This window comes from Pan troglodytes, chromosome 2, assembly GCF_028858775.2.
Source record: "Pan troglodytes isolate AG18354 chromosome 2, NHGRI_mPanTro3-v2.0_pri, whole genome shotgun sequence".
Classification (NCBI taxonomy): domain Eukaryota; kingdom Metazoa; phylum Chordata; class Mammalia; order Primates; family Hominidae; genus Pan; species Pan troglodytes.
This window is the reverse complement of record NC_086015.1, coordinates 141,636,731-141,652,838: the sequence shown is the minus strand read 5'-3', so window position 1 is coordinate 141,652,838 and position 16,108 is coordinate 141,636,731. Positions and strand designations below refer to the sequence as shown.

General features: G+C 48.6%; 1 protein-coding gene across 5 annotated transcripts in view; it reads right to left on the bottom strand.

The window, feature by feature from the left end:
- ESYT3 (extended synaptotagmin 3) overlaps positions 1–4,998 on the bottom strand; it is a 43,706-nt gene extending 38,708 nt beyond the window's left edge. For all 5 annotated transcript variants that reach the window (XM_016942038.3, XM_016942036.3, XM_016942037.3 and 2 more), the window contains exon 1: positions 4,489–4,998. In XM_016942038.3, the coding sequence (XP_016797527.2) occupies positions 4,489–4,815 (327 nt within the window). In that variant the 5' untranslated portion in view covers positions 4,816–4,998. The remainder of the gene's footprint in view (positions 1–4,488) is intronic.
- Positions 4,999–16,108: the final 11,110 nt, after the last annotated feature.

Sequence of the window (16,108 nt, the reverse complement as noted above, 5' to 3'; positions counted from 1 at the left end):
AATTCACGGGTCAGTGAAGGGCTGATCTGTGCACAAATCCAGGAGTGAAGGCTGCAGAGCTCCACGCAGGGGCCCCTACCAAGGGAGGTGGGCAGGGAAGCAAAGCAGCAAAGGTTACCCCAAGAAGGGTCTTAGGAGCCCAGAGCACGAAGGATGGGCTCTGAAGATCAGAAGGCAGCTCTAGCACGGGCAGCACAGCTGGGACTCCGAGAACCCACAGGAGCAGGCTCCAGGAAAAGCCAGGGTGCAGGGGGTTCCACAGAAGTGCTCTGCGCGTCCCTTCCACTCGCTCCACCCCTTGACAGTCATCCAGATGCTGGAAAGACGAGCTTGCCACTGGGACACTTGGGCATTCATTTCATGTTAGGAAAAGGTAGTTAGGAAGCCCGGGAAACAGAGGAACATAAAGGGACAGCCCCCACTGGGCATTCGCTTGTGTCTGGCTCTGTGCAAGCAGCTTTTCAAACAGTCGACTCACCACGACCATGTGTGGCAACAAAGCTTTTGTGGCTTGCCGAGGCCTACAATTAAATGAGTAACATCAAGGGCTCCGTGCTTGTCAGTGTGCTATACACAGTCCCTACCCGACAAGGACAGCTGAGGCGGCTCTTAATTCCTTCAAAAGTACACATAAACACTGTGTGAGAGGAGCATCCACATGTAAACATGCAGCCTCTTGAACCCTCTGTTCAAGGGTGAGCTGCGGGGGCCACCCTGCCTTCTTCCCCATGTGGTCAGGCCACATTCACAAGACAAAGGGGACCCACAGGTTCTTCCTTCAAGGCTTCTAGTAAGGAGAATTCTTCCTTCCAGCTATATCTCCCATGGCTGGGGACCTGGAGGAGAAGCAGGATTGTCTGAAGTTTGACTAGAAATCAGACATCAGGGCCAAAATGACTCTGAAAGACCATCCAATACAACCTCCTTTTACAGGTGGGGAAACAGGTTCAGTCAGGGAAAGCAATTTCTATGATCACCTGGAGGCAGCATCTTGGAGCAAAATGTTGAGAAGGAGTCTAAGACCAGGCAGGAAAGTCGTGCATGACTGAGGACTGGCCGGCGATGGCTGCCTTGGATGGCAGTGGGGAAGGATGGCGTCCCCGCCTCAGCTCAGCCAGGCCTTGGCCTCCACTCCTTCACAGGGAGTTGGTGCAAATTAGAAAAAGGTGCCCCATCTAAGCAGCATACAGCTTGACAAGCAGCAGGTGGCCGGATATCCATCCCTCCCCACTGGGGGCTAGAGTACAGGGCCAACTCACACAACATGCAACGCAGGTCTGAGTGTGGTGCCCTTGAGCTGTTCAACTTTTCTTCAGTCCCCCAACTACTGATTTGCCATCTGTTAACTTACAGAAATATTTCTTGATACCAAAGGAGGTCATAAGCCATCATCCTCTCTTTCACGCAGAGAAATCAGTTCTCAAGAGGGAAGGCATGCTAAAAGGTCAGCATGTGATGAAGAGATCCATTCATCCATGCCCAAAATCTTGTGCAAGGGGCCGTGCTGCCCCCACCACGCCCAGAGCCCCATCTCTCTTTGCCTTCACAGTTTGTGTTCCTAAAGAGGCAGAGAGAAGAATACTCAACCAGGTAGACTCCAGGTTTTCCATATCATCACTGGGCGTGGAAACCTTCACGAGGCGGGTGAAAAGCCCACACCTGCATCTATTTGTATGCACTTCACAGGTGTTCATACAGGCAACCAACCTCCCCAGACCTGTTTCTCATCCTGGAATCCCAATCACAATAATGGTCAACAGCTCCCTAAACCAGAAAGCACCCTGAAGACCCCTGGATCCCCCTGCACTCCTACTCTAGAGGCCACCACGCATCTAAAGTCCCACTCCCACGCATCTCCCACTCTCCTCCCTCATTACTACCATCTTGGCTGAAATCACCTTCCCAACCGGCCTGTCTCCTCCAGCCTTCCTCGTCCCACCATGCTGCTTTCTGAAGGGACTTTCAGAAGCATCCAAGGCTCCTTCCAGCCTTCAGAACAGGGCCAGCCTCCATCAAGTCTGCCTCAACTTGACCCTGTCACACATCAACCCCTACCACACACTTCAGCCAGGCCCAGCACACAGCGCCCCCTCATGCAGTGGCCATGTCACACCTCCATGCTGTGCTCACCACCTCCCTGGGCCAGAATGCCCTGTGCCGCACCAGTGGCCCAATCCAACAGGTTATCCAGGCCCTGGTCTTCCAACCTGGCCAGACAAGCCAGCCAGGCGAGTCTGCAGAATGCAGGCTGAAGCCAGCCTTTCCCAGGTCCTTGTCAAGGAGAAAGGGGGCTGTGATTCGGGGACAATATGATATGGAAACCTGGTAGGGTGTCCTTCATACCAGGCCTTCTACCTGACTAGACCCTGTTCCGACTCCTGGCTCCAATTCTCAATGGCAATGACCTGTTATGCATCTGTCCCCCACCCGAGACTGCCTTCTTGGTAGGAGAGAGAGCGTCACCTTCCTCTGAGTGTCCCTCTACCCAGCTGGGTCAAGCCTGGGATATGGGTTGTGGGGTGAAAACCTACGAGGTGCCTTCTTGAGTTCAGGCTGAGCTCCCTGTTGGCTAGGTCCATGTTGCTCCTGGGGTCTGTATCCCCAACAGAGGCCAGAACTGTCTCTGTGGTGTATGTGGGGGAGAGGCAGGGAGAGTGTCCACGCCCCTACACAATCTGATTTTTGACCCAATATCGGAAATACTGCCTTTACATATAGCTAAGTGTCTAGAGGCTTCCCTGATACGGAAGGGGAGAAAAGAAGGGGTGTTACTTGGTGAAGACTCGCAGGCCCACCCTCATGGGCTAAGGCCATCAAGGGGGACAAAACAGAGATCTGACAGATGGCCTGGACTCCCTCAACCGTGTGCAAGGGGTGTGGACAGGTCAAGCCTGCTTGCTGGGTCCACACCTTTCAGAATCACAAGCCCCACAGAACCATCAGGATGACCAAAGTCTGTGGGAGTCAGGCCCCATGCGCTACCCCTATGGCTACTACCGTAGAAAAGTGTGCACCCTTATCAGGAAGAGTCTTTGGCCCCTCATCCCCCAAATATGTAAGCTATTTGCAAAGCTTTACCATCAAATCGTACATTAAATATTAAGTGTTATGAAGTGTATGCCCACTTTGAAGTGCTAATTCTCAGTTCTTCAGAATGTGATTCTATTTGCAGGTAGGGTTTTTAAAGTGGTAATTAAGTTAAAATGAGTTCATTAGGGTGAGCCTTAATCCAATATGACTGATGTCCTTCTAAGAAGAGATTAGGACACAGAAGGAAGACGGTGTGAAGACAGTAGGAAGACAGCCAGCTGCAAGCCAGCAGAGGCCGCAGGAGAAACCAACCCTGCCAACACCTTGATCTTGGACTTCGGCTCTCTAGAAAGGAAAGGAAAAAAGTGTCTGCTGCTTAAGCCACGCAGCCTGTTGTACTTAGTTATGGCTGACTGATACAATAAGACTTCATTTCTCTTATAAGATAAACTAAATGGGCCTTATATTTTTTTCTCACACCCCACTTTAGAGACTACTGTCAGGAGGAACCTATGGCCCTGCTGGACTTTATAGGCCACAAGCTAGAGACAATGAGGGGTCTGGCGGCCTCCCCCGTGGGCCTGAGAGTAACTGGAAGAAATCTGAAAACGAAGAGCCCCAGCACCGGAGAGACAGTAAGGGTTTGCCGCAGACCAACCATTGGACGGAACACCCCTCTTGCCGGTGTTTCCCAAGCTCACCTAATCATAAGAATCAGCCAGGATACCTCTGTGCCACCCTGGGAGTTATGCAATGGGGCCCAGAACTTGGGTTTTGTTAGGTAAGCCAGGACCAGAAGCGTTTGAGGAATCGTAGTGCCGCCCATGCCACCCCAGGAGATGGGTTTGTCGGGGCAGTGTGCGTGTGCCGGCATCCCTATCCGGCGGAGGGAGGGAGGGAAGGAGGCCCGGGGCCCGGGCGACGTCGGTCTCCCAGCCGTACCCGCCACTCCCACCTCCAGCCCCGCGGAGCCCTCCCCCTACCGCAGTCCAGGCCTCGGCCGCCGAAAGCAACTGGGCCCGCCGTTTCTGTCACTGCGGTATTTGCCCATCTACGTTTTGCGTCCGGCGTTCTTTCTCTGAATCAACAGGCGGGTGGAAGAAATGCCTTCTGATTCCAACCCGAGTAAGTCTGCGAAGTCCCAGACGCCCTTGTTTTTCTCCTGGGTGTGGTCTGCCCGTGACTCTTCTCTCGAGCTCTGGGGCCTTAAATGAAACCCAAGTTCCCCGCTCCCACCGCAGTCGGACCAGAGGTGGACGTGAGGGTGCTGCGCGCCGCGGGAGGGGCGGTCACCGTCCCCAGGGTCTGCGCGCCGGGAGCGGTGGGGAACGGGGTGTGCAGGTCGCCGGGCTCCCGCCCTCCCTCGGGTTTGCGCGCACCAGCTCCCCGCTGACCGCAAGTTCCTCCGAACCTCGAAAGGCATCTCCCCACCTCCCACCCCCACCCGGCTTGGCTCACCCAGGCTGGCAGGTGCTGGCCCCGCAGCTCGCGGCTGATGAACTCGCGTTCATTGTCAAGGAATTCGAAGGCGGCGGCCAGGCGCCCAAGCTTCCCGCGGCGGTTCCTGCGCCACCACATCCACAGCAGGGCGCCGAGCAGCAACCAGGTTATGCTGAGCCCCAGGTAGCCAGCTAGGTAGACAGGCCCCAGGTAGAACAGCACGCGCACCACGAAGGTACAGAGCTCGGGCAGCAGCTGGCTGGACAGACGCAGCTCGGGGCCCGGCGCGCGCTGGGCTCCCAGGGCGCTGGGGGCCCCGGGGGCGCAGGGCTCCTCTGCTCGCATCTCGTCGCCGCAGTCTTGCCCTTCCCGAGAGCTTCACCCGAGCTTAGGTCCGCATGCCCCCACGCCCATGCGCATCTGTCTCCCAAGCTCGAGGACCAGGACGCCGCGCCCCCTTGCCCTGCTGGGACTCTCGGCGCGCCGAGCACAGGGTCCTCTGCGGCGGAGAGCGGCGCCTGGAAATGCACCGAGCCGCGCCGCCCCAGTTCTCGGCTCCAGTTCTCGGCTCCAGTGAGTCCGCAGCTCCGGAAGTCTCCGCCCTAGCGGGGCGGGCCGCCCGCCTGGCTCCTGCCCGCTCTAAAGAGCAACCAGCCGGTGAGCTCGGCCTCTGACCCCAGCACGTGGCGCAGGCGTCAGCCGGAGGTGTGCACTCGCCAGTCCGGGTGGACCAAGTGCTGCCCTAGGTGGTTAATGACTCACCAACACCTGTGTACAACTGGCTTATCATGGATAAACATCACCTAAAACCTGTTTCCTACACGCGGTCTATAATACACAGTATAGTCTGGACTCAGCTGGCATTCGAGGCCCTCCCTGGACAGGCTCAGCCAGGCCTCCCCAGACTCAGGTCCTGCGTCCCGGCCCTCCAACTGGCCCCTAGAGCCTGCAACGCTGCCAGCTCCTCTGGCATCTGTAAAGCTTGGACCTAGCCCCCAGCCTCATCAAGCCGAGCTCAGGGCCCCTCCTGCGCGCCACAAAACCCTCTGCCCCGCTCTCCCCATCCTCTCTTCTAGGTGTCTGTTTGGATCGTCATTCCCTGCATCATCAGACGGGGAACTTCCGGGCACCGGCCCGTCTTGGCCATCTGTGGGGCGCCCAACAAGGGCAAGCGACCGGCGAATAAAAGGAAAGATGAAGAGGAAGCCCCGAGGTGCCTGAGAGTCAATGGTGAAGCCCATGGTTTCTAACCCTTTAATGATCAGAGCAGGTGGAGCTCCGAATCTCTTAAGTTCGGATAGTAAATCGTCTTGCGGATAGCATATATTTCAGACGGCCACATGAAAGGGCTCACATCAATTACTGGAATGTGATTTTGGAGTTGACAAATGTACCAGAGTGATTTGGAATGACTCTACTGTTTCAACAGCTTTATCGAAAGGCTGGAGCCGATGGATAGCAATCAAAATATTCTCTTCTCTTTCCTTTTCTCTCCCTCCCTCTCCCCGCCCCCCCCCCCCCGCCCCTGTCTCCCGTTCTCGTTCTGACTCTTGCTCTGTCACTCTCTTTTTCTCTCTCTGGCTTTATCCTCTCTCTTGGATAAAATTACTTACTGCAATGAGTTTTTTCAACAATAGATGAGTTCCTGGTGGTCAGAATACCTGGACCCTTCTCTATTGTTCTTGGCTTTCCAGGACTCAGCCAAAACAGAGGCTTAAAGTCCCCCAACTTAACATTCTCCCAGTGTAGCCTGGGAAATCAACGGAAGAAATGCTGCTCGCTGGAGTTCCTTCTTGAGAGTTGCATGTACACAGTCCTAGTAAAGGCTCTGAGAAGTCCTTCAGACAAAAAGTTATTAAATTCTATTTAACCCAGTGTTTCCCAGATTATTTGACCACAGAATTCTTTCCTCAAAATATTTCTCTATTGGTTAACCCAAGTCTGCTGAAGCAAAAGAGAGTGTAGGATAGGGATACTGGGAATTCTCCTGGAAGCTGAGGCAGAATGTGTCTGGCTCTCAGGATGGACGGACCAGGAAGCTAACTGCCAGAACTGCGCTCCTCATCCTTGTGGCCCTCCCTGCTGACCTGCCTGTCTGGTTGAAGTGCAGAACACAGCACTTTCCCCCCAACATCCAGAGATGGAGGACATAGGTCTCACCAATCCAGAGAGACTGCCTTGACCCTTATCCTGTCCCAATTCCAAACCCCTTGGAGACAGGATCCAGCTGAATCTATCATCCCCTTCATCCTTCACACACAGCAAGTCCACACCTCAACCTGGGCTAGTTTGGGAGGGGGTGTGGAAGGTAGTGAGTTTGTGGGGGGATTACTAGAGAAAGGAAGGTTGTTGGTTTGTGAACTGGATGGACACCCACTGAGACAGATGCCCAGCCTGAGACGACCTGTGGGGCATTGCCATCCCCAGCTGCATCGCCTTTCTTTCCTTGAACACATCAAGTTCATTTATGCTGCAAGGCTTTTGTACTTGCTGTTCTCTCTACCTGGAATGTTCCTCTTCTAAAACTTCTCCAACGTACGTTAGGGTGATGGGATTATGATTTCACCCCCCTCCTTTTTAAATTTATTTTATTTTTTATTTTATTTTATTTATTTTTTGAGATGGAGTCTCGCTCTGTTGCCCCGTCTGGAGTGCAGTGAGGCAATCTCAGCTCACCGCAACCTCGGCCTCCCAGATTCAAGCGATTCTCCTGCCTTAGCCTCCTGAGTAGCTAGGATTATAGACACTTGCCACCATGCCCAGATACTTTTTGTATTTTTGGTAAAGATGGGGTTTTGCCATGTTGGCCAGGCTGGTCTCGAACCCCTGACCTCAATCCACCCACCTCAGCCGCCCAAAGTGCTGAGATTACAGGCGTGAGCCACTGTGCCTGCCCCCCCACTTTTAAAACCTTATTTATGTCATTAAATTACTCTCACAAATTAAATATATGAGAACATTGAGAATATGGCATTGAAAACTCTATACCCTACCTGGGATGGAATCTGTGCCTAGAACACTGGAGACTTTATTTCCCTTGACCTGGACATCTAGTTACTACTACCAGCAAAAAAATATTTTATAGATGGTTTGATCACAGCAAAACCTGGGGAGAATAATGCCTTCCACAGCCTTTGCCTGAACACATTTGAGAGTGTATCCTATTACATACCAACTATTGAAAGAACAGTAGCTCAAGTAAATATTCGTTGGTCACTAGTGTGGACTGAATTGTGTCTATGTTGAAGTCCTAACCCTTGGTACCTGTGAATGTAATCTTATTTCAAATAGAGTCTCTGCAGATGTAACCAAGTTAAGATGAGATCATACTCAATTAGGGTGGGCCCTAAGTCCAATGACTGGTGTCCTTATAAGAAAAGAGAGATTCAGAGATAGCGACACAGAGGAGACACAGGAAGGGAAGGCCATGTGAAAACACACATAGAAACCAGAGTGGTACAGCTACAGGGAAGGAATGTCAAGGATTCCTGGCACCCACCAGGAGCTGGAAAGAAGCAAGGAAGGATTTTTCCCTAGCGCCTTGGGAGAGAGCTCAGCCCTGCTGGCCTCCAGAACTGTGGGAGAATACATTCCTGTTGTTTTAAGCCATCCAGTTTGCGGCACTTCGTGACTGCAGCCCTAGGAAATGAATACAGCCTTCTACTGAGTGCCAGGCACTGTTCCAGGCATAAGAGATTCAGAGTGAACAGAACCAACAGGCTCACTGCTCTCATGCAGCTGACATTCTAGTGCAGAAAGACACCAAAATTTAAACAAAGTACAAGAAAACAGCAGGTAAGGAAAAGTGCTCTGCAGATAGTGCAGTGAGTAGGCTGAGAGAGAGTGACTGGCATGGTGGGCAGGGCTGTTTTAGCCAGATTGATTTGGAAAGTTAGGTTGAGACCTAAATTAAAAAGAAGACTGAAAATGTACATACAATTTTATTATTATTATTTGAGATGGAGTCTCACTCTGTCCCCCAGAGCTGGAGTGCAGTGGCGTGATCTCGGCTCACTGCAAGCTCCGCCTCCCGGGTTCACGGCATTCTCCTGCCTCAGCCTCCCAAGTAGCTGGGACTACAGGTGCCTGCCACCATGCCCGGCGCATTTTTTGCATTTTTATTGGAGACAGGGTTTCACTGTGTTAGCCAGGATGGTCTCGAGCTCCTGACCTTGTGATCCGCCTGCCTTGGCCTCCCAAAGTGCTGGGATTACAGGCGTGAGCCACCGCGCCCGGCCCTTTTTTTTTTTTTTTTTTTTTTTTTTTTTTGAGATGGAGTTTCCCTCTTGTTGCCCAGGCTGGAGTGCAGTGGAACAATCTTGGCTCACTGCAACCTCTGCCTCCCGGGTTCAAGCAATTCTCCTCCCTCTGCCTCCCGAGTAGCTGGGATTACAGGTGTGTGCCACCAGCCCCGGTTAATTTTTTTTGTATTTTTAGTAGAGACGGGGTTTCACCATTTTGGCCGGGCGAGTCTCGAACTCCTGACCTCAGGTGATTCACCCTCCTCAGCCACCCAAAGTGCTGGGATTACAGGTGTGAGCCACAGCACCCAGCCTAATTTTATTATTTTTAAAAACTTAGTATCTCACAAAATCATCTCTCCTTTGGAACAGAAAGATAAATGTCCTCTGCTATGTAGGTATCATTAGTTTTTTGCTTTTGTTTTTGTTTTTGGATGGGGTCTTATTCTGTCACCCAGGCTGGAGTTCAGTGGCGCTATCTTGGCTCACTGCAACCTCCACCTCCCAGGTTCAAGCGATTCTCCTGCCTCAGCCTCCCAAGGAGCAGGGACTACAGGCATGCACCACCACGCCCAGCTAATCTTTTTGTATTTTTAGTAGAATGGGGCTTCACCATGTTGGCCAGGCTGGTCTCAATTTCCTGACCTCAAATGATCCGCCTACCTCGGCCCCCCAAAGTGCTGGGATTTTAGGCGTGAGCCTCCATGCCTGGTGGTGTCATTAGTTTTACTTTTGTATTTCCATACAGAGCTAGAGTAATTTTCTGTGTTTGTTCCCTCTGTCTGACTGGGGATTCTTTGGGGGCAGCAGCTGTATCTGATACATCTTTCTGCCTCAGTGCCTGGGTTCGAGCCTGACCTACAGGAGGAGGCTAGGGAGCACAGGGTAAAATCAGAATCTCTAGCATTTGTTTGGGTTTAAATCGAGACTCAAGCACTTACTGACTCTGGAACTAGAGAATCTGCAGTTCTGTTTCCTTATCTGTAAAATGCAGATCATAATATTTTTATCACAGAGTGGTCATGAGGACTGGGTCAGACATGATGTGTGTAAGGCTGTATATCCAGATGGGGAAGTTGTCAAGGAAGAACTAGGGTTTTGTTTGTATTGTTTGACTCTTTGTTTTTGTTTTTGTTTTTGTTTTGAGACAGAGTCTTGCTCTGTTGCCAGGTTGAAGGACAGTGGCACGATCTTGGCTTACTGCAACCTTCGATTCCCTGGTTCAAGCGGTTCTCCTGCCTCAGCCTCCCGAGTAGCTGGGATTACAGGCATGCACCACCACGCCCGGCTAATTTTTGTATTTTTAGTAGAGATAAAGTTTCACCATGCTGGCCAGGATGGTCTTGATCTCCTGACCTGGTGATCCGCCCACCTCAGCCTCCCAAAGTGCTGGGATTACAGGTGTGAGTCACCATGCCCAGCCTTGTTTGACTTTTTACAACAAGAATGTGTTTGTGTTTTATCTCTATAATTTTAAAAGCTTTTTATTGTTGCAAAATACATATAATATTTACTATTCTAACCATTCTTAAGGGTACAGCTCAGTGGTATTAAGTACACTCGTATTGCTGTGTAAACATCATCACCATCTCCAGAACTCTTCTTGCAAAACCAAAACTTTATACCCATTAAACAATAACTCCCCATTCCCCTCCACACCCTCCAACTACCCGCAACCACCATTCTATTTTCTGTCACTATGATTTTGACTTAATTGATATTTGAAGGACTCTGTACAACAAAATGGCCAACCACCTTCTTTTCAAGGGTATATGATACACCTTATAATAGTCCAGATAATTAAAGGGTCTGAAACTATGGAGAGTATATTCTCTGATCACAGTGGAATTACATTAGAGCTTAAGAAAAATCAGATAATTAGAAAAACCCAAGATATCTGAAAATTAAACAACACACTCTATATAATCCATAGGTCAAAAAAGAAATCACAAAGGAAATTGGAAAATATTTTAATCTAATGATAACAACATATTAAATTTTATCAGATGCAGCTAAAGCAGTGCTAAGAAAAAAATTTATAGCTTTAAATGTTTGTTTATATTAGAATGAAGAAAAGTCTAAAACCAGTGATCTGCATTCCTACCTCAATAAATTGGAAAAAGAAATGTAAATTAAACCTAAAGTAGAGGAAAGAAAATCATAAAGACAAGTACAGTAATTAATTAAATAAAACATAGATCAACAATAGAGAAAATCAATGAAATAAAAAACTGGGTCTTTGAAAATATCAACAAAATTGATAAGCTTTTAGCTAAACTAAGCAAGGAAAAAAGAGAAAAGACAAAGTATTAATATCAGGAATGAAAGACAGGACATAACTATGGCCTCCACAGATATTAAAAGGATGATAAGGGAATAGAATATTATTAATAACTTCATGCAAAATAATTAAACTACCTAGATGAAACAGAAAAATTTCTTCAGGGACACAAACTACCAAAGAAGAAACAGAAAATTTGAATATCCTTATATTAATTCCAAATACTGAACTTGTAATTTAAAATGTCCCACAGAAGAAACTCCAGGCCCAGAAGCCTTTACTCATGAATTTGATGAAACACTTTTTTTTAACAATAGCAATACTATACAAACTTTTTTAAAATATGGAAATATAGAACACTTCCCAAATTCATTTTATGAGGCCAGTATTACCTTAATATGAAAACCAGATGAAGACACTACAGGAAGAGAGAACTATAGACCAGTATTCTTCACAAACACAGATGCAAATTTAAGTAAAATTAAATGTATGTATCCATGTATCTCTGTCCATCTGTAAATATGTATGGAAAGATACCTGAAATGATGTTTACCTGATATTAATGATGACTGTTCCTTTCTTTTTTTATGAGATGGAGTCTGGCTCTGTACCCAGGCTGGAGTGCAGTGGCGTGATCTCGGCTCACTGCAACCTCAGCCTCCCAGCTTCAAGTAATCCTCCCACCTCAGCCTCCCGAGCAGCTGGGACCACAGACCTGCACCACCATGACCGGCTATTTTTTTTTTTTTTTTTCACAGTCTTGCCCTGTTACCCAGGCTGGAGTGCAGCGGTGCCATCTCTGCTCACTGCAACCTCCACCTCCCTGGTTCAAGCAATTCTCCTGCCTCAGCCTCCTGAGTAGCTGGGATTACAGGTGCCTACCACAATGCCCAGCTAGTTTTTATAATTTTAGTAGAAGACTGGGTTTCACCATGTTGGCCAGGCTGGTCTCGAACTCCTGACCTCAAGTGATCTGCCCGCCTCGGCCTCCCAAATTGCTGGGATTACAAATGTGAGCCACGGTGCCTGGCCAATTATGACTGTTTCTGGTTGGTGATTTTTTTTTTAACTTTATTGTACTTTTTTATAGTTTAATTATTTTTCATAAACGTGTATTATGCAGTATAATAATTTTTATTTAAAAAGCCATAAGCAAATAGCCAAATTATTAGTTCTAGGTGATGAAAATATGAGTGATTTTTGTTTTTCTTTGTACTTTTCTGCATTAAAAAAAATAGGCATGGCCAGACGCCATGGCTCACACCTGTAATCCCAGCATTTTGGGAGGCTGAGGTGGGCGGATCATGAGGTCAAGAGATCAAGACCATCCTGGCCAATATGGTGAAACCTCGTCTCTACTGAAAAGACAAAAAATTAGCTGGGCGTGGTGGTGCATGCCTGTGGTCCCAGCTACTCGGGAGGCTGAGGCAGGAGAATCTCTTGAAACCAGAAGGCAGAGGTTGCAGTGAGCCTAGATCGTGCCACTGCACTCCAGCCTGGGCAACAAGAGCAAAACTCTGTCTCAAAAATAAATAAATAAATAAAATAAAAATAAATAAGAATTAAAAATTTTAAAAAAAGACATGAGTTACTGGTTTTAGGTACACAGTCTTTAAAATGTTAGGTTGTTTCTTTTTATTTTACTTTTTTATTTTATTTTATTTTATTTTATTTTATTTTATTTTATTTTAGAGATAGGGTCTCACTCTGACCCCAGGCTTGAGTGCAGTGGCGCGATCTCTCACCACAGCCTCGACCTCCCAGGCTCAAGCAATCCTTGCACCTCAGCCTCCTGAGTAGCTGGGACTACAGGTGTGCCCCACCACACCTGGCTAATTTTTGTATTTTTTTGCAGAGACAGGGTTTTGCCACATTGCCCAGGCTGGTCTCGAACTCCTGAGCTCCAGCACTCCACCTGCCTTGGCCTGCCAAAGTGCTAGGATTACAGGCATCAGCCATTCTGCCCGGCCTGATTCCTATTTTATACAGTGTTTTCTATTAGGAATGTATACTGAATTTTATCAAATGTCTTCCCAACATCTATAGGTATGATCACATGGTTTAAAAATTATCCTAATACTGAACTACACTTGCATTCCTGGTGGAACCAGTTTGTTGCACAAATGTCTACTCAGTAAGGTGCAAGGAGAAAGTGAACTTTTCCCATTGCTTTCCAAGCCCACCGGGGTGTGCTCTTCCTCCACGGGATGAAAACATGGGCCACTTTCAGAGTTTTTCCAATCATTTGTTGTCTAAGAACAGTTTCATTTTAGTAATAAAAAGCCCTGTTCAATCCAATATTAAACAATATTAAAACTCCAGTCTTTTACCTAACTTAAATTTCTCCTCTCCCTTCGTGCTGCCTTCAGCTGGGAAATCTGTGATGGGGACAGCAGCTTCACCTCTTTCTTTTTTGAGACGGAGTCTCACTCTGTCACCCAGCCTGGGGTGCAGTAGTGCAGTGGCACAATCTCAGCTCACTGCAACCTCCGCCTCCCAGGTTCAAGGGATTCTCCCACCTCAGCCTCCCAAGTAGCTGGGATTACAGGTGCACGGCCACCATGCCCGTCTTAATTTTTTTTGTGTGTGTATTTTTAGCAGAAACAGGGTTTCACCATGTTGACCAGGCTGGTCTCGAACTCCTGACCTCAAGTCATCCGCCTACCTCAGCCTCCCAAAGTGCTGGGATTACAGGTATAATCCTCCGCGCCTGGTCACACCTCTTTCCTAAGTGCTATTTTGGGGGCTGGATTAGTCAGGGCTCTCCAGAAAAACAGAATCATTGAATGCACAGAGAGACAGAGACAGAAATTTTAATAAGGAATTGGCTCATGTGATTATATCAGAGGTGTTTGAACCACAGCAACTCCATCTTGAATAGGGGTTGGGTAAAGTGAGACTGAGACCTACTGGGCTGCATTCCCAGATGGTTAAGGCATTCTAAGTCACAGGATGAGATAGGAGGTCAGCACAAGATACAGGTCATAAAGACCTTGCTGAGAAAACAGCTTGCAGTAAAGAAGCCAGCCAAATCCTACCCAAACCAAGATGGCCATGAGAGTGACCTCTGGTTGTCGTCACTGCTACACTCCCACCAGCGCCGTGACAGTTTACAAATGCCATAGCAACATCAGGAGGTTACCCTATATGGTCTAAAAGGGGAGGCATGAATAATTCACCCCTTGTTTGGCAGATAATAAATAAATAACCACAAAAATGGGCGTCTAGCAGCCATCAGGCTGCTCTATGGAGTAGCCATTCTTTTATACCTCTACTTTTTAAATAAACTTACTTTCACTTTACCCTATGGACTCACCCTGAATTCTCTCTTACGCAAGATCCAAGAACCCTCTGTTGGGTTCTGGATCAGGACTTCTTTCCTGTAACAATTATGGAGGCTGAGAAGTCCCACGGTGTGCCATCTGCAATCTAGAGACCCGAGAGAGCTGGTGGTGTAGTTCAGTCTGAGTTTGAAAGCCCAAGAACCAGGGGAGCCAATGGTGTAAATCCCAGGCCCAAGGCAGGAAACTGATGTCCCAGCTCAGCAGTCAGGCAGAGAGAGTGAATTCTCCCTTCCTCTGGTCTTTGTCCTATTCAGACCTGAATAGATTGGATGATGCACCACTACAGTGGGGAGGGTCATTTGCTTTACTTAGTCTACCAATGCAAATGCTAATCTCTTCCTGAAACCCCCTCACAGATACACTAAAAAAAAAGTGCAACAAACTATCTGGGCACCCTGTGACCTAGTCAAGTTGATGCATGGAATTAACCATCACAGGGGCCCTCTGGGAGAGAGGAGAGATGAGGAGCAGGAAGTCTCTACTAGTTTGGTGCCACTGTTAGTTGGTGCTGGCACCCTCAGTGGGTATTGCACTTATAGTTACTGAGGGGGACCCACTCCCCAGCACTGAGGCTCCCTCTCTTACAGAACCTTTGATCCAGGCAACACCTCCTCAAGTTGGCAATGTAGACTTCTCCCTCAGCCTCCTGGCTGTTCTTTTGCCAAGTGTGGGGATCCCTACTAAATACCACTCCCTTCCACAGCGCCCACAGGAAATATGCACATGCTGTTACCCAGTGAAGGCTGGAAATGCAGGCCTTCCTTCAGACAGTCCTCACCCATGATCTGCCACCACAGAGGGGCAGCTCCAGCCACAGCCTCTTACCTTGAGTTTGTATTAGTTCTTCTATCCCTCAGGTCTCAGGAGACCCTCTTTTGACTTGAGGTGGGAGGGGAGGCAGAAGGCCAGATGGAGTATGCTCACTGACAGCGCTATCCAAAGATGTCCTCACTCCCACTCTTCAGCCTCTGAAGGAAACCTAAGGGTCTGGAGGGCCCTCTTGGGCTGGCACAGAGGCCAGCTGTCTCCCTCAAGAATGGGAGGACTTGACAAGCTGGCTCTTGTTCTTGGCCTTTGGGGTGTTGACCTAAAAAAAAAAACAAACTGAGACAAACTTTATATGAGTAGAGAGTTATTTGGGCCAAGTTTGGGGACTGCAACCGGGGAACATAGATTCAAGTTGCCCTAAATATACGCTCTGATTAGCAGCAGTGACTAGTGGGTTTTTTATTTTATTTTATTTTATTTATTTTGAGATGGAGTCTCGCTCTGTCACCCAGGCTGGACTGCAGTGGTGCTATCTCGGCTCACTGCAAGCTCCGCCTCCCAGGTTCACACCATCCTCCTGCCTCAGCCTCCCGAGTAGCTGGGACTACAGGCGCCCACCACCATGCCGGGCTAATTTTTTGTATTTTTAGTAGAGACGGGGTTTCACTGTGCTAGCCAGGATGGTCTCCATCTCCTGACCTCGTGATCCGCCCTCCTCGGCCTCCCAAAGTGGTGGGATTACAGGCATGAGCCACCTCGCCCAGCCGATTAGTAGGTTTTTAAAGGAAAAGAAGAGGCAGTTCCTAAGTTGTTTACCAAGAATTTACATTAAAATAACATAAGCTACTGATTGGCTGCTATACACTGTTCTTTGTTATCACAAATTCCAAGAACATGAAGATTAATGGATGAGGCAGCTAGTTAGGAACAAAATGCCTTTAAACAATCACTCTAGGTGGGCATGGAGGCATGCACCCATCCCCTCTGTGTGACTGAAGTCCCAT